General features: G+C 40.9%; 1 protein-coding gene across 4 annotated transcripts in view; it reads right to left on the reverse strand.

Moving 5' to 3' along the window:
• Positions 1-1,324: 1,324 nt before the first annotated feature.
• ipo8 (importin 8) overlaps positions 1,325-18,169 on the reverse strand; it is a 121,631-nt gene continuing 104,786 nt past the window's right edge. For all 4 annotated transcript variants that reach the window (XM_078568502.1, XM_078568501.1, XM_078568504.1 and 1 more), the window contains 6 exons: positions 16,242-16,337; positions 10,731-10,951; positions 9,343-9,548; positions 5,123-5,341; positions 4,277-4,393; positions 1,325-2,319 (listed from right to left, as the gene is read on the reverse strand). In XM_078568502.1, the coding sequence (XP_078424628.1) occupies positions 2,222-2,319; positions 4,277-4,393; positions 5,123-5,341; positions 9,343-9,548; positions 10,731-10,951; positions 16,242-16,337 (957 nt within the window). In that variant the 3' untranslated portion in view covers positions 1,325-2,221. The remainder of the gene's footprint in view (positions 2,320-4,276; positions 4,394-5,122; positions 5,342-9,342; positions 9,549-10,730; positions 10,952-16,241; positions 16,338-18,169) is intronic.

The raw sequence follows: 18,169 nt of genomic DNA on the forward strand, positions 1-18,169 counted from the left end.
ACTATATTTAGATATCCTACACCTAGTCTTTTGTTTCTGCTTTATGCTGTTTTCAATCCAGGCGACTGCAAACGGTTACTCTCTATCAGACCTAATCAACAATTTGAAAGTGCTTTTCTCATCAAACCCCAACTCTTTCTTGTTTTCTAGTCCAAAACAAAACCAACTGGTCTCTGTTCCCATGCATGCTTGTCTCCCACTGATCTTCTGACCCAATCCTGACAACAACTGGTCTTTGGGATCTGATGCCTGCTAATCTCCTGACCACGGGCCAACTTCCACTGGTCTGCCCCACACTGGATGTCTGCTGGCCTCTGGATCCAGTGCTTGCCAGTATCCTGACCACGGTCCAATTCTCATTGATCCCTTAACCCACAGCGGATGCCTACTGATCACTTGAACCAGCCTGGATTTTCCTGAAAACTTTCTTGAATAATCAAGAACACAGATAACAAAAGTGTGAATAATGGAGCTTCTAATGTAATATACAAATACAGGATTTTACTGTTTCATTATAAAACACACAAAAGATATAATGAAAAAATGTCCTATGATAAAATATGTTGGCTGCATTTAACATGTGGGCAATGATACTCAACACAAGCTGTGAAAGATCATCTGAGGCAGTGGATGCTGCATCACATAACATATCATGGGTCATGAACTACGGCTTTCAACACTTTACGCCTGGATGCTTAACCCAAAGCAGATGGTGATGTCATTATTAACAGAATAGAGCAAATTTCAATCATTGCACTAAAATTGTAAGATTTTCTAAACTAAATCCAAATATTTGTCACAAGCTGTTTAATCCTCAAAATGTTTGGTTTCGGCTATGATATGGTTATTAATACTCTCATGGGACAAAATTCTGCTGGCCTTCCTTCATATAAAGAAAGGATACAAGAGAGTAATCTGATTTATTTTCCTCAGTATTTCCTTGATCAGCAATATCAAGCAGTAATTCTGTTCTGTGTCTATCAGAATCTGGATTTTCTCGAGTTTCACAGGTAACCCTTGCTGGTTACTTTCTAAAATTGTGGAAACCAATGTTTACTTTCAAAATATTCTATTACCTTCAAAGTTTTGGTCTAAACCATCATCAATGGTTTGGCTTCCTGCACAACTGTTCCAGTGGCGATTTTCTTGTGTACATGTGCACCTTGAGAGTTCTGTTCTCAACTTTCTCCTTGCTCTGTTGAACTTGATGTCCAGCACTATAGGCCTTGACCCTTCAGCTAAGTTTTTCAATTTACCCTACGATGGTCAAAACTTGCAATCCTGTTGTTAGGTTTCAGCAAAATAGAATGCATTCAGACAAAAACGTGCTCAACCAAAGGCTTTATTGAGGCACCCAGTAGCTGAGAATGAAAACTCACAAGCTCTCTCAAAGAACCAATGTAGAAGTACAGTAATCAGCCGTGACAATTTTTGCTTTACCCAGATGAGCATTTGATACCTTATATAACATAAACAAGAAAATAATTCATGTCTCAAAGTCTAAAATTCTCGACTGCCATTCAACAGCTAAACATACTGCCAGAATATTGATATTTTTCAACTGTGCATGGTTATTAAAATTTGTCCCCCTTTCAGAAAAAAGGAATCGCGATTGTCCGCCAAGACGGACTTGTGAATTTCCACGTAATTTTAAACGGAGTTGCAATTTATTTATTCCTAGGCTACCACTGCTATCACAAATCACAGAAACCGACAGCTTTTTACCAAGGATAATATTTTAAATGTTAAAACAGTCACCACACGGAAATTTAAAAATAGCAGAGCTGCAATAAGCAGATTTTTAAAAAAATCTCTGGTAAATATTAAAAAAACATGGTTAAAGTACTTTTCTTTAAATCATGCCATTTCTTTCCAAACTAAAATCTGAGGCAATCCACATGCGACAGAAGGCACTATGTATCTGTATTAACCCGTCAAATGCCTGTATATTGGGAACCTGAGAGGTGGTGGTTAACCAAACCTTTCCCCGTAGTGCCTCGGAAGGGGGGAGGGTGGGAGAGGGGAGATGATTTTCACTCAGTTCACTTGAGGGAAAAAAAAAATACCGATAAGAGCCTCAAACGATAATCGAGTTACGGTCCAGCACTGGAAGGGTTCAACACCGGTTCCAAAGGTCTCCCGACAGCTTCAGTAATGCTGATGGATGGAAGATTTTTTTTTTCATGATGCCCTGAAGTTTAATAAAAATGCCATCTGTAGGTCAGTTGCCCCCTGGAGTTGCTCCAAAATTAAATGCTGTGGGAACTGGTGCAGTCATGTCAAAGTTATAACCACCCTGTCCTTCAATTTTCTTGGATTCTAAGAAAATAAAAGAAAATTAAAAATTAAACAGAAATCAAACGTGAAACAGGAAAGGCTTGGATAATAAAATTTACAGCAAACTGAGGATGCTTCTCATCTTCCAAGAATCCAATCTGGAAAATCTCATTGACACGTCGACTTAACTCTTATTCTTAGATTTAAGGGGACACTAGACATGGAGAATGGAGTCACATATGCACCAGATTTCAGTTTGATTCATTGTACTTTTAATGGAATTCTGAAACATGTCTGTAATCTTTTTCATCACTACTCCCACTGCTTCATTAATGTCAAATAAATTTGACTCCACTCAGTCTAAATGGCTCTCCTGCATTGAATGCCAATATAACAATTGCCCCCTGGTATTCAAGCAGTTTGATGCAAACAACACAATCAAAATACCAACATTGATTAATTTTTTAAATTGGGTAATTAAAAGCATTTGAGTCTGATGCCATATTGCAAAGAAAACTTGCCAACCACTTCCATTAACGCTTTTCAGGCTCACAACACTGATAAATACATTCTAATTTGATTTAAGAGTTTGAACTCTTAAATCCTTATTCTTGAAAATTAAAAACACATCACATCTTTAAACTAGTTTCACCTTAATTTGAAAATTAGCGATTTTCTGATTCCCAACACTATTGGTTTGGGGTTTTCAGGGCAAAAAGCAGAATCATGGAACAGCACCCCCAAAATGCCAGTAAAAATCCTAGGCAATAAAAAAAGGACTTGAGTTGCAGGGGTCTAGATGACGTCTAGACTTGGTTAGGTGTCAACTATTTTGCCACAGGAAATGGAATTTGATGTATAACTTAAAAAGGCTTGCAGATGAATTGCAGAAAGGCATTTGCATAAACCTGGAGGTCACATAGAAAGCAGAGGAAGGACTGTGGCAGGAGATTAGCTGTTTTCATAATAGGGTCACACACTTCCTGTAGAATACACCCATGAGGCGTTTGCTTTCCTTGCCATATTGGACAAACCTTTCACATCAAAACATCCGTAGCCCCTTGATAGTGAGGAATCATGCTCAATGTGGTGATGTTTTGCAGAGACACATGTGGCCTGGGTTGCAAAAATATCTTCAATTCCAATGGAAATCACAAGAATTTCAGGGTTTTGTATTATTCCCATCAATCTTTTATTCAGGAAACTCTAATCCAAATAGAGCATTTACAAGAAAACTGGTTCAGCATTACAGAAATTCAGCTATATACTGAATAGGTATATTGTTTACTTCACCTGGACACCAGCTCTGCTTTGTTGTACCCTTACAGCATTGAAGAGCTTGTTCAACTTTTCAAACATACACCTTGCATTTTGCACATTTACAGTAATCGTCGCAGTACCTTAGCAATCATCCAGACCACAGGCCTGAGTTGAAGTCTCACAACTTCAAATTCGGTAGACAATGTATTAAGATTTCCTGTGGAACTCATGACCATAAGTAGCATTTGAGGGGAATAGCACTTAAGCATTTAAGTGTAAGCTGGATAAACACAAGGGATAAATGGATAGAAGGATATGTTGATGGAGTAATGGAGTAGGCTTGGAGGAGACTTTTGTTGAACATAAACACCAGCAGAGATCAGTTGGGTCAAATGGTCCCTTTCTGTGCTTCTGTAAATTCAAAGATTTCCCTAATGTAAAATCATAAAATGCATTTCTGTAGAAAGTAGCACTTCTGTTAATTTTGCCTAATTCCAGACAGAGGTAAGCTTTTCAAACTTTTCATTTTGGCACTGAAGTTCGACTTTCATTCTGAGGATCAACAAGTCCACTAGTGACACCAGCAGGCGATCAGCAGTACTGCAAAAACTAAAAGTGCATGATTCAAAGATTGCAGTGGGTGGCAAAGGGGAGAGTGGAATATGCTCTAAATCCAAACATTCTCACCATTACCAGTTACACTTACACAAAAATACACTGCCCTGCACTTGGCACTAACCTGCTGCATTTTTCCGCTGTTCTGTCAGTGCAAAGATTTCCTGTAACTGTTTCCTCTGGTCCTCGCTCAAAGGGGCAGTGAGAGTCTGGTACCAGGCAGCATCCCTACTCTGTACCCCTGTAACAAAAAAAAAACCCGATTGTAGAGCACACAAACCTCTCATGTCAATAACTACATAACTCTCAGGCTGCAATGCCTATCATACTGATGTGGTGCTAATTGTATCAATACAGATATACCCAAGTTTCAAAAAGAGAACTCCCAATGATTGGACCTAATGCAGTTTAAGTTGCTCTTTTTTTCCTTTTCCCACCTCTCAAGTTTTGATGGAATAGAATTCAAGTTAGTGGCTGCAGTAGAAGTGTGATTTTACAGTAAACCTGCACATCTGTTAATTATGCATCTTAAGGCTTTTGCCTCCTTTTTTCTGTCAATGCTTTTGCTCAATGATGGGATGCCCTGATCAAATATGCGCAGAGAGGCATGTTTGCAATGCTCAAAAGCACTCCCTTCTCCCTGGCTCCATATATGCTTGCAGATACACAATGAGAATATATCAATATCGCTGCTAACAGGTGACAATGTGCTGATACACAAGTGATTTTTTTAGAACACGCTTTAAGCCACTTTCAGGCTTCAAAAACATCAATTATTGCGCCTGAAGACAATTCATGCAATGCTCATGTTTTACTTGCAGTATAAAACCACGGTGTTGCATTGCATTGACTGGAATTATGATTGAAATTGTCACTAATTTTTTTAGAAATCATCACTCTCCCATCAAACCACATTTAGTTAAATTTCAATATTAGCATTTGGGTGCGTGAGTTGTCTGAGAACACATACTTAGCAGTGCTGATGTAAAAATCTGGTATTCATCAACACTGTTGTCTTCATCCAGAGGTGTAGAGAACCCTTCCAGAGCAGTTTCTTCTAACCCATCTTCATCCCAATCATCATCATCATCATCCTCATCTTCATCTTCCTGCACCTGATGCTGCTCCAGCATCTCCAGGTACTGCTGTCCTGCTTCACGAATGTCATCTTCATCGCTTGGGATCTCTTCTGAAAAAGCGAAAACAACATCTTAGAAAGAAAATTGTGCTTCAATAAAAACATAAGCAGATTAAGGATTGAGTAAGCGTAAAGAAAAGGGCTCTGTTGTTCAGCTGATATATCAGTTTAATCAGGAAGCAACTGATCTGTAGAAATCAATGATATGTGAATTTCAATCCCCTGTCTGTGATGAGTCATCTGTTGGAGGGACACTACAGAGAATGGAAAGAGAAGGAAACAGCAAAACATTGTCAAGAAAAAAGAACGAGCTATTTGTAACTAAGCCATAATTACCAGAAAGTTCCAGATTTGATTGCTGGTGTATGCTGATTTAACTGATACCAACATATGTGGTGGTGAGAAAATAAAACCATTAAATGCAGAACAGTCACTCTATCCACCAGATGGTATAATCTTCAACCACTGATAATGTTAAGGAGAGACACAGAGAGAGAAAATACTAGCCAATTTCATGATAATCTTCTGGAAATTTCTCAACGCCATAAAACAATCAAGAAAGCTTCAAGAGATGCACTGAAGTGCTGCTTTGGACTGCATTCGAGTGCTTCAGTTGGAGTTTGGTGAGAGAGGGAAGGAGGCGATCCTTTCATTTTCTATCTTTCCTCAGTAAGAAGAACCTTGGTAAGTAGGACCTGGTAAGTATTTCTTCTGTCCTTAATATTCTCCAAACTAGAGCAAGTAAAAGTAAAGGGAGTAATTTAAGGGTAAGTCATGGCAGGACAGCTCGGCCAAGTGGAATGCTCCTCTTGTGTGATGTGTAGCCACGGTATTTATATGGCTAGTCCAGTTGAGTTTCTGAATCCTCCACTATCAACATCTTTTTGACCAGTGATGGTAATGACATTGAACGTGATGGTTGGGTTCTCTCTTGTTGGAGATGGTCATTGCCTGACACATGTGGTCCAAATGTTACTTGCCACTTGTCAGCCCAAGCCTGGATATTGTCCAGGTCTTGCTGCATTTGGACATGGACTAGTGTGGTGTATTTGGATTTTTAGAAAGCTTTTGATAAAGTCCCACATAAGAGGTTATTGTGTAAAGCTAAAGCACATGGGATTTGGGTAATATATTGTCATGGATTGAGAATTGGTTAGCAGAAAGGAAACAGTAAGAGTAAATGGGTCTTTTTCGGAATGGCAGGCGGTGACTAGTGGGATGACACAGGGATCAGTGCTTGGGCCCCAGCTATTCACAATATATATCGCTGATTTGGATGAGGGAACCAAATGTAATATTTCCAAGTTTGCTGACGACACGAACTTGGTGGGAATGTGAGTGATGCAGAGGGTGTTAAGAGACTTCAAGATGATTTAGACAGGTTGAGTGAGTGGGCAAAAACATGGCAGGTGCAGTATAACATGGATTAGCGTGAAGTTATCCACTTTGGTAGCAAAAAACAGGATGGCAGAATATTATTGAAATAGTGATAGATTGGGAAATGTTGTTGTACAAGGGAACCTGGGTGTCCATGTACACCAATCACTAAAAGCAAGCATGCAGGTACAACAAGCAATTAAGAAAGCAAATGGTATGTTGGCCTTCATTACGAGAGGACTTGAGTACAGGAGCAAGGATGTCTTACTGCAGCTGTACAGGGTCTTGGTGAGACCACACCTGGAGCAGTGTGTGCAATTTTGGTCTCCTTACCTAAGAAAGGATATACTTGCCATAGAGGGTGTGCAGCAAAGATTCACCAGACTGATTCCTGGGATGGCAGGATCGTCATATGAGGAGGGATTGGGCTGACTCGGCCCGTATTCACTGGAGTTTAGAAGAATGAGAGGAGATCTCATTGAAACATATAAAATTCTGACAGGGATGGACAGACTGGATGCAGGAATGATGTTTCCTCTGGCTGGGGGAGTCTAGAATAAGGGGTCAGTGTCTCAGGGTACAGGGTAGACCATTTAGCACTGAGATTAGGAGAAACTTCTTCATTCAAGAGGATGGTGAACCTATGGCATTCTCTACCACAGAAGGCTGTGGAGGCCACGTCACTGAATATATTTAAGAAGGAGATAGTTAGATTTCTGGATTCTAAAGGCATCAAGGGTTATGGGGAGAGCGCAGGAGTACAGTGTTGAGATAGAGACCAGCCATGATCATATTGAATGGTGGAGCAGGCTCAAAGGGCTGAATGATCTCCTCCTGCTCATATTTTCTATTTTTCTATGTAAGAGATCATGGTTGCCCATGACATAATGCTAGGTGTATTTAACTAACTCACAACCTATCTCCCTGCCAATGTCCTCATTCCTCAAGAACTTCAAATACCTTAAAATCATAGAATTTTATGGCACAGAAGAAAGCTATTTTGCTCATTTGATCCTTCCTAAAGGATTCTAGCAGATCCATATTTACCTCAAATATCAGTAGCCTGTTTCACAGCGTAGCAACCTTAACAGAAAATAATTATTTTCCGGAATCTAATCTGATAGTTATCTTATTTTGTTGGGATTCCTTTTAATCTTACTATTATCCATTTCAAAAGTTGAGATTCAAATTCACTATGTTCAATTGATTCAAAATTGTAAAGATCTCAATTCTATTTCCCCTGAGCCTCGGTTTGAACAAAACATAACAAAATTTTAATATTCTAAACTTACACTTCTAATTAAGAGATCCAACTTGAAGCATCATCTGAGTTACCATCTTTGAATAGCAATACCCATCACCAGATTTGGGAAACAAAACTGAACAGAATGTTCCAAATGTGGAGAACTAACTCCTTAGATAAATTTTTACTTTATTTGCCCAGTGACACTTTCTATAATTTTGGTTTCCCCATTGCTACTTCACATTGAGTAGTCACTGAAGATTCATATTTCATGACAAGTTCTGCTCAATTACTTTCTGACATACTGACTATTAAGTAAAATTTATCAGCCTTTTGTTCCCAAGCCTCAGTTCTTTGCCCTCTTACCAACAGGACCATATCCAGATAAGCTGTCAACCTTCAGCAATGACCACAGAGTACAATGATCTAATAAGAATATAATCTCTAGTTCCTTCTACACTCCTGGATAATTTGAATCAGATTCTGCAGCACTTATCAAATGTAAATTCATTAAATTTAGTGAATATTACCCTCAAATGTTATTTCTAAATATTTTCCCCAAACATCTCAGCCACAGTTCAGCAATTGGTTTCAGTGAACTGCAGTGCATGTGGTAATCAGTCAGGGTTCCTGTACAGTTGCTATCCAGTGACCCTTCCTGGAAGTTTGCGCTTGTGGATATTAGCTGAGAAATCTCAGACTTGGCTCTGGTTCCATTTGATTTAACAGACTGCCCACATTCACATGGGGAATTGTTACCATAGCTTACCTCCACTTTTTTATTAAATCATTAAGCAAAGCTTTGCTCAGTCTGTCATTGCACTCTATAAAAAATAAAGTGGGACAACACCGTGAGCAAGCAAGTACTCCTGCCTAAACCTTTACTCTCCTGCCTAAACCTTTACTCTTTTAATTTCCCTGCAACAACTAATGCAAGGCTCATTATTGTGAATAGTTACTTAAATCTTGGTGCCAAATGTGTTCATTCTAGTGTTTGGTTACATACCGTTTCTCAAACTAGGAGTGCAAGGGTTGAAAATTATTTTAAGAATGGGGCTGTCACGAATGGTCTCAACATCCCATGGGAGTGATTAAGGGGAAGAAATCAGCCAACTGTCCCACTCCCGATAACTATCCAGCAAATCTGGATGCAAAGTGTACATGTGGACGAGAGGTAGCTAAGCTATATTGTTCAGTTTGGTTGCATTCCCCAGGCTCTGCAGCAATGGTCAAGTCGTCTGCTGACTCTCACAATTATGGCCAACTGCAGAAGGTCGCAGATAGCAACCAGTTCATGTGGAACCATGAGTTAACTCCTTGAGGAGAGGGAGAACGGAAATTGGTGAGGAAACTTAACAAACCATATGTATACACACACACAAGAATCTGTATTCATTAGAAAGGTAAATGCATTAAAAAAAAAACAAAGAACCATTTTCTTCAGTATCCTCATTTTCCTCTTCTCCATTCTCGTTTTGATCATTGGGAGCTCTGCTTGCATATGCTCGTTTTAGGCCAAGGAAGAGGAGCAGCAATGAAGGTAGAATTTGAGCGGCCACAGCATCCACAGCTTCTGGTCTGTTTTGCATTTCCATTAGTGTGCTCAGACCAATGATACAGACTTTCCGATCATGAAGCCTAGCAACAGAAGTAATTATAACAGACGCATTAAACTGGAGTTAGAACAAATTACTAAATCTAGCACAGACAGAGAATCTTGTACTCAACTGAACCATTTCCTTTTAAAACATTTAAAGATAATGAAAATAAATGAAGCAATGACGAATTCATTAATGATATGAGCATTGTAAAAACTTGTGATCACCTTCCTTGCTGATGTATCACTACTACTGCAATTACCAAGGTTTACTGTTGTCACATAACAGAGGCAAAACAAATGATAAAATATTGTAAATTCAAAGTAAAACAATTTACATGCTGTGTGCCAAAGAACAATTCAGATACTCCTTCTGCAATATTTAATGTTTCCACATCCTCCATTACAACTGAACTATCATTAAGTGGAGCAGATCTCTATCTAACAGATAATGAAAACTGGTGGGAAATTGAGGTATTGTGGTCTTGCTTTTCGCTTCTGATGGGGGTTTAAATTACATAATCAAATTCCCAGCATGTGCACATTCACATGAACCCATTTCAGGAATGGGTCACTCAAAATAAAAGGTCAGCAGTTCTGACTATAAATGGTCTCCTGACCCACAATCCAGGGGATCGGTGGGGCCCCAAGACCTGCAGCCAGGGGATCGGTTGTTGCCCCAGACTCGCAGCCCAGGTGATTGGTTGGTATCCCACAAGCATGACCCGGGTGATAGGTAGGAGCCCCAGACGAGCAGCCCAGACTCCCATTCACTCCCTGGCTAAAGGATACAATCCTTCTCTATGCACCTGGGCAAAACTCTTCATAATTTAAAACCTGTATTAAATCATCTCTTAGCTTTCTACCCTTCTGTCTCAGTTTCGCTAGCATTTTCTAATAGTAACCGTTTCCCAACCTCAACAATAATTCTGGTGAATCTACACTGTACACAATGTATAAATGGCTTAGATGTCCTTTTGATATTGAGGTGTTGAAAACACAGTCTGCACTCTAACTGTGGGCTAACCAATCTTTTTGTGTAAATACTCATGTACTCTATGCAACTATTAATTAACAAAACCTAAAATATTGCTGGTCTTTTTCATGGCTTTATCTACCAGTGCTCAACCTCACGTGAGCACCTTATATTGGGATTTGCAGCAGGTCCTGTGATGCAGCAAAGAAGCTCACTGATTATTTGCCTGGCCAAAGGATTTGCTTACCCAAGAAAACAATCCGTGTCATTCATCCACTGATTAATAAACTGTGCTGTAATAGGCTCTGCACTGTGTGAAAAGCAAATGTTTTCCAAGGTATTCACAAGTAGCATGGGGCTGTAGTAAAGGGCTGCAATGGCCACCTGAAGACACATGGTCCGCAGTTCACTTGTTTTAACTCCACGAGTTAATCGTTCCAGGACTGCTTCAACAAACAATGGAATACACTAATGAGACAGAGAAAACATTTTTTTTTAGAATTTTCAGTTTGTATGTGAGCTGCTGCTTAGCTACATTTAAAAAAATTCAACAAGTTTCTTCCCTTCAATCCTGTGCTGACTGTTCAATAACTTGCGTTCTTTATATGTGAGCCTTGACAGTGAGTGCTGGCAAGCTGTTCAATTGTCTCTCCTCCAGCCTAAGCATGTCCTCAGCCAATATGTGCATACACTTTCCAGTATGGAATCACTGAATGGTGATCAGGACTTGGTTATGATGCCGCGATAGTTGAATAGCATGCCAATGCTCTTTGAATGGGTTAATGCATGAAGAACAGCCACAGCCAAAGTTCCTGTGGACCAGTTTCTTGAACTGCTGCCTATGTAATGTAGGTACACCCACAGTGCTGTTAGGGAAGGAGTTCTGGGATTTTGACCCAGCAATGGTGAAGGAACGACAATATAGTTCCAAGTCAGGAGGAGGTGTGGCTTGGGTGGGAACTTTCAGGTGGTGCATGCACCTGCCCTCATTCTTCTAGGTGGCAGAGGTCATGGAAGATGTTGTTGAAGGAGGCTTGGTGAGTTGCTGCAGTGCACCTTTCAGGTGGTAGGACACTGCTGCCGTTATGTGTCAGTGGTGGAGGGAATGAATGTTTAAAGTGGTGGATGAGGTGTCAATCAAACGGGCTGCTTTGCCCTGTGTGGTGTTGAGCTTCTTTAGTATTGTTGGAACTGCATTCATCCAGGCAAGTGGGGGGTGTTCGATAACACTCCTGACTTGTGCCTTGTAAATGGTGGATAAGCTTTGGGAAGTCAGGAGAAGAGTTAGTTGCCGCAGAATTCCTAACCTCTGACCTGCTCTTGTAGCCACAGTATTTATATGTCTGACCCAGTTCAGTTTCTGGTCAATATTAACCTCCAGGATATTGATTGTGGGGGATTCAGTGATGGTAATGCCATTGAATGCCAAAGAGGGATGGCTAAATTCTCTCGTCGGAGATAATCATTGTACTTGTACGGCACAAATGTTACTTGCTACTTATTAGCCAAAGCCTGAATTTTGTCCAGCTCTTTCTGCATATGGAAACAGACTGCTTCAGTATCTGAGAAGCCGTGAATGATACTGAACACTCTGCAATCATTAGTGAACATCCCTACTTCTGACTTCATGATGGAAGGAAGGTTATTGATAAAACAGCTGAAGATGGTTGGGCTTAGGACACTACCCTGAGGAACTCCTGCAGTGATGTCCTGGAACTGGGATGATTGACCTCCGACAACCACAACCATCTTCCTTTGTGTGAGGTATGACTCCAACCAGCGGAGAGTTCCTCCCCCACCCTTCAGTTTTGCTCACCTCACCTCGGGAGTTTGACTCTTTTGCTCATGTTTGGGCTAAGGCTGTAATGAGGTCAGGAGCCGATTGGCCCTGGCAGAACCCAAACTGAGCATCAGTAAGCAGGTAATTGCCGAATAAGTGCCACTTGATAGAACTACTGATGACCCCTTCCATCACTTTCCTGATGATTGAGTGTAGAGTGATCGGGCAGTAATTGACTGGGTTAGATTTCTCCTACTTTTTGTCAACGGGACACACATCTGGGAAATTTTCCGCATTGCTGGGTAGATGCCAGTATTGTAGCTGTACTAGGACAGCTTGGCTAGGGACACACAAGTTCTGGGGCACAATTCTTCAGTACCATGTCTGGGCCCGTTGTCTTTGCAGTATCCATGGCCATCAACCATTTCTTGATATCACATACAGTAAATCGAATTGGCTGAAGACTGGAAACTGTGATGCTGGGGACCTCAGTGGGAGGTCGAGATGCATCAGTCAGCACTCTGGCTCAAGATGGTTGCAAATACTTCAGCCTTGTGTTTTGCAATGATGTGCTGGGCTCCCCCACCATTGAGGACAGGGATATTTGTAGAACCTCCTCCTCCCCTTAGTTGTTTAATTTTCTCCACTATTCATGACTGCATGTGGCAGGATCTGATCCATTGGTTGTGGGATCTCTTAGCTCTAACATAAGCTACTTCCACTGTTTAGCATGCAAGTAGTCGTGTTGTAACTTCACCAGGTTGACACCTTATTTTTAGGTCTGCCTGGTGCTGCTCCTGGCATGCCCTCCTGCACTCTTCATTGAACCAGGTTTGATCCCCCATCCCTTGTTAGTGATGGTAGAGTGGGGAATATGCCAGGCCATGATGTTACAGATTGTGGTAGAGTACAATTCTGCTAATGGCCTACAGCGCTTCATGGATGCCCAGTTTTGAGTTGCTAGATCTGTTATGAAATCTATCCTGTTTAGCAGGGTGGTAGTTCTACACAACACAATGGAGGATATCCTCAATGCGAAGACAGGACTTTGTCTCCAGAAGAACGGTGCGGTGGTCACTCCTACCAATACTTTGATGAACAAGTGCATCTCTCACAGATACGTTCGTGAGGACGAAGTCAAGTAGATTTACCACTGCGCTGTACCTCTGGTAGGTTTGTCCTGCCACTGGGACAGAACAGACTCAGGGATGGTGATGGTGGTTTCTCGGACTTTGTCTGTAAGGTATGATTCTGTGAGTATGGCTATGTCAGGCTGTTGCTTGGCTAGTCTGTGGGACAGCTTTCCCAATTTTGGTACAAGCCTGTTAGTAAGGAGGACTTTGCAGGCCCATTTCAGAGGACATTTAAAAGTCAACCACATTGCTGTGGGTTTGGAGTCACATGTAGGCCAGATGAGGTAAGGACAACAGATTTCCTTCCATTAAAGAACATCAGTGAACCAGATGGGTTTTTGCAACAATTGATAATGGTTTCACGTTCACCATTAGACGAGCTTTTAATTCCAGATTTATTAATTGAATTTGAATTTCATCATGGTGAGATTTGAACCCATGTCCCCAGAGTATTAGCTTGAGCCTCTGGATTACTAGTCCAGTGACATCACCACTACGCCACCGCCTCCCCACAATGTGGTTAATAACCAAACACAAATCATGCAAGTCCATTTTAAATTTTAATACCAGAAAATCCAAGTTTCCCCGCCAAACCTTATACTCCCCATGTACCAATCCGCTTGACTGACTGAAAGGGTGGTGGGAGTAACTTTCAAAAAGGAACTGGATAAGTACTCAAAAGGGAAGATGTGCACAGCTATGGGGAAAGTGTTCATTAGTGGGATTAACTAGTTAGCTCTTTCAAAGAGCAGGCACAGGCGTGATGGGCCGAATTGCCTCCTTTTGTGCTACAGGACTCCCTTGAGGACAATCTATGTTTTCATTCAATGTTACATAATGTAAGACTGGAAGTGTAATTCATTATAGTGCATATTGCTAGTGCAAGACATGTGCCATGTGTTTGACATGCACAATATGTCAAAGAATATATTATTGCAAACTACCATTGGGAAAATTTTCTTCAGGGGAAAAAAACATTTCAGAGCCGTTAAAAACCATCTTAACATTATTTGCTTTGAAAGAAATATGCAATCAGCTGAGGACGATTTTTCTTTAAAAAAGCTGGTAGCATATCAACATTTTTCTTAAGGAAAATAATAAACGCATAGCAAGCTACCGTCAGGCATCACTTGTCTATTGGAACAGATCACAGTGGAGCATAGGCTTGAGGGAAAATGAAGCACTGAAAAGGGAGAGATATGAAGCACTGGATCACCAGGCTGCCTGCAATTCAACCAAATGCTGAGCACCATTACAAGGAAGGTTCAGCGGGTAAATACAATGATTAACAATTGGTCTGCTGAGATAGTCTGGCTAGTTCAGCGATGGGAGCACCATCAGTCTCAGCATCCCTGCATTAAAGAGGAAGATAAGCACCCTGCTGGATCTCTATCCCAGCTGGAAAATGTGTATGGAGGTCACATTAGGGGATTGGGATCAACTGTAATCGCTTTTGCAGTCAAATATTGTGGATATTGCCGTGCCTTGAAAATAATAAAATATACATTTGGGTCAGGTGCCAGAGTGCTGGAGGCACTTAAGTAATGACCCCAAACATGAATCAGTGTCAATATAGGCGGGAGGACTGAAAAATAAACATGAAAAACAGCTTTACTGAAGAGCTTATATCTGCAGCCTTTTGCAATTATTGATTCCTGCAGTGTTCGTTACAGACACTTTCCCAGGTTAATTAAATGCACTCAGCAGCAACACTCTCACCATGTCAGGGATGGGGTGCAGTGCAGTGAGACTCACCTGAAGTACATAAGTAGTTTAAAAAAAACCTCAGGAATTAAGTGAATACTTGGCATTATTTCATTGTACACATGGGCCTTATTTCAATAGCTAATGACTACAGTTGCAGTGATGAGACTTGTGCATTGGTGAAAACTATTTTCCAACTGATAGGCTCTCATAAAAGTTTCAGACCAATGCATCATAATTTATGATACGTCATAAGGTCAAAGCTTAGCAAGATTTGGGCCTACAAATGGAGGAAGAAAAGTGAGGATTTTAACCATAAAAAATGGCATAGCCAGACCATAATCTAAAGTTCCATCTGCGTAGCCTATTCAAAGGAATTTTGCAGAAAACATTGAGAATTGGATAATAGCACAGGATACGTGGAACACAAAATGACACAGCCAAAAGCCACAATTTGTTAACTCGCAGCAAATCTAAAATCTAGCCTTGAATCTGGTGGCGCTAGCAAGCTAATGACAGTTTCAGACATCAATGGATCCCACATTTATAAGAGAAACACGCCCGCTTACAAGAGAAAACAGGTTAAGCTTGATTCAAGCGGGACCTATTGTGCTAACATCAATCTAAGCACATAATGCATGAGTCAGGGCATTTGTGAATACGACAGCCGGATCCAACACAGTACAAAACTGAGGTCCCGAGATACTCCTTTGCAATACTGAGTACTGTGAGTGCGTGGAGAAGAGGATTAGCTTGGGTATAAGGATACAAATGAACAGCTAAAATTACAATAACTAAAACAAAACAAAAACTAAAATGGTTTGTTGGTCACTCAGTTGGTGGGAGCTGGGGATTCTACTATCAGCCACAAAATTCTGCTGAACAAACTAATCCAACACTTCCGAGTGAACTGCCCATTCAGCATGTTGCACATAAAATACGCTGACCTTGTGCTGAATAAACCCATGGATTAATTAATCATCGCCATAATTTATGGGAGAATCGATTACAGCCAGGAACAGTTGATCAAGCCTATGCAATACAATGCTCCGGCTGGCCTCCTGTGACCTCCTGCCTTTGCTGTGGAAATTGAAGTTAGAGATTTTATCCCAAGGTACATGCATGTGGATCCATTCATTACCTGGTCAATGCCCTTCCCCTGACATTGAAGGATGATCACCTCAAGCAGTTTCGCAGCATGGCACTCTGCATCTTCCCCTGCATCCCCCGTCAGGACCTGAGAATACATCACACAGTTACAGGTTTGGTGAATGAATGACCAGAGGTTCGTTTGGTAACAGCTACATAAAAGGCCAAATAAACACACCATCTTTATTTCAAACCCATTGAAAAATATAGACTAGGTGGCTGCGTAGGCAGTGACAATACAAGGTGAAGGCTGGTTCACTTTTTGTAAAACATATAACCTTTGAAATAACACCCTTAGCACTTATGACTACAATACTGTTCATTAAGGTCAATCACAGAATCATAGAAGAGCAACACAGGTCATTCAACCCATCATGTTTATGCTGACTCTCTGCAAGAGCAACTTACCGAGTCCCACTCTCCCGCCTTTTTCCTGCAGCCCCACAAATTCTCTCTCTTCAAGTAACTATACCATTATTTTTTGAAGGCCTTGATTGAATCTGCCCCCAACATACAGTCAGGAAGTGCATTTCAACTTCTCACCACTCACTACATTAAAAAAAGCTTTTCCAGATGTCACAATTGCTTCTTTTGCCAATCACCTTAAATCTGTGTCCTCTCATTCTGGATCCTTTTGCTAATGGGAACAGTTTCTCCCTATCTACTCTGTCATTATCTGAAACTGTTTTCCAATGCCACAACTGGCCAGTGACGGAAGCATCAGAGAAAATTGCTGCTCACTAGATCAGCAACGAAGACATGTTTATTCTCACCTAGATCATTTTAAGTAGTTTTACCTAAGAGCAGGAGTGAGAGAAATAGAAACTGGAAAAAAAATACATCATTCCCTAATGAGGATCTGGTTGGATTACAGAATTAGAAGGCTGAAAAAGCGTTATTTTTAACCTCTTTCCATTCTCCGTTGACTTTATCATCAGGCATGTTCTACGTTCAATGGTTTTCCCTCAGTATCTGGGCGTGTAAGCCTCAACACAGGTTAGCTCTTACATTGAGAGCGTAACACAGCCGAGCCTGATTCCATGCTCACCATTCATGAACATTTCTGACAAGAGGTTGCTGAATTCAACGTGGCACCCAAATCCAGGGGCACTGCAGTCAATCTAGAAAATGGACACGTCACACAGGGCTCTGATTGTTCTTTTCTGAGACTGGGGCTGAAACACGTTGAAATGGGATTTTTAAAAAAGTGCATTTAACCAAGCTGTCCCTGACTGAATACATCCAATTTAGTCTTAGAATCACAAAATGTAAATATGCTTCATTTCCCAACATCGGAATTCCTCATGAGAACAAAATACTATTATACTATTCTGTGCAAACATACCATTCCTCCTATAACTAACTGGCAGCATCATTTTCTATGAGTCAGAAGGCGGGTTCAAAAACCCCCCCTGCCCCCCCAGAATTTAAGCAGATAATCTTCACCGACAGCTGTCCTCCTGTCCTCCACCCGCTATGCTCCAGTTTGTCCAAAACTCAGCTGCCCATATCCTATTTAAAATCCTCATCCTTACATTTGAATCCCATCATGCCTATTTCTGTAAAACCTACCACTGCCACTAACACTGGCCCTCGCCCACACTCCTCTAACTCTGGCCTCTTGTGAATCACTAATTGGAATTAGAAAGTGCTGCATTATTGGAGCTGCTGTCTTTCAGATGAGACATTGAACCAAGGATCCCTGTTCTGATGGGCTTAAAAGTTCCATGGCACTTGGCAGAGAAGTTCTCCAGGTGCATTGAGCAACATCTATCCCTTGGCCAATTCCACTAAATCAGATTTAATGATCATTCATCTCACTGCTGTTCACATGACCATGATATATACAAACTATCCATTACCTATTCCTGCATTACAACAGTGACTAAACGTACAAAGTAATTCAATGGCAGGATGGTT

The sequence above is a fragment of the Cetorhinus maximus genome, chromosome 22, assembly GCF_964194155.1.
Source record: "Cetorhinus maximus chromosome 22, sCetMax3.hap1.1, whole genome shotgun sequence".
NCBI lineage: Eukaryota > Metazoa > Chordata > Chondrichthyes > Lamniformes > Cetorhinidae > Cetorhinus > Cetorhinus maximus.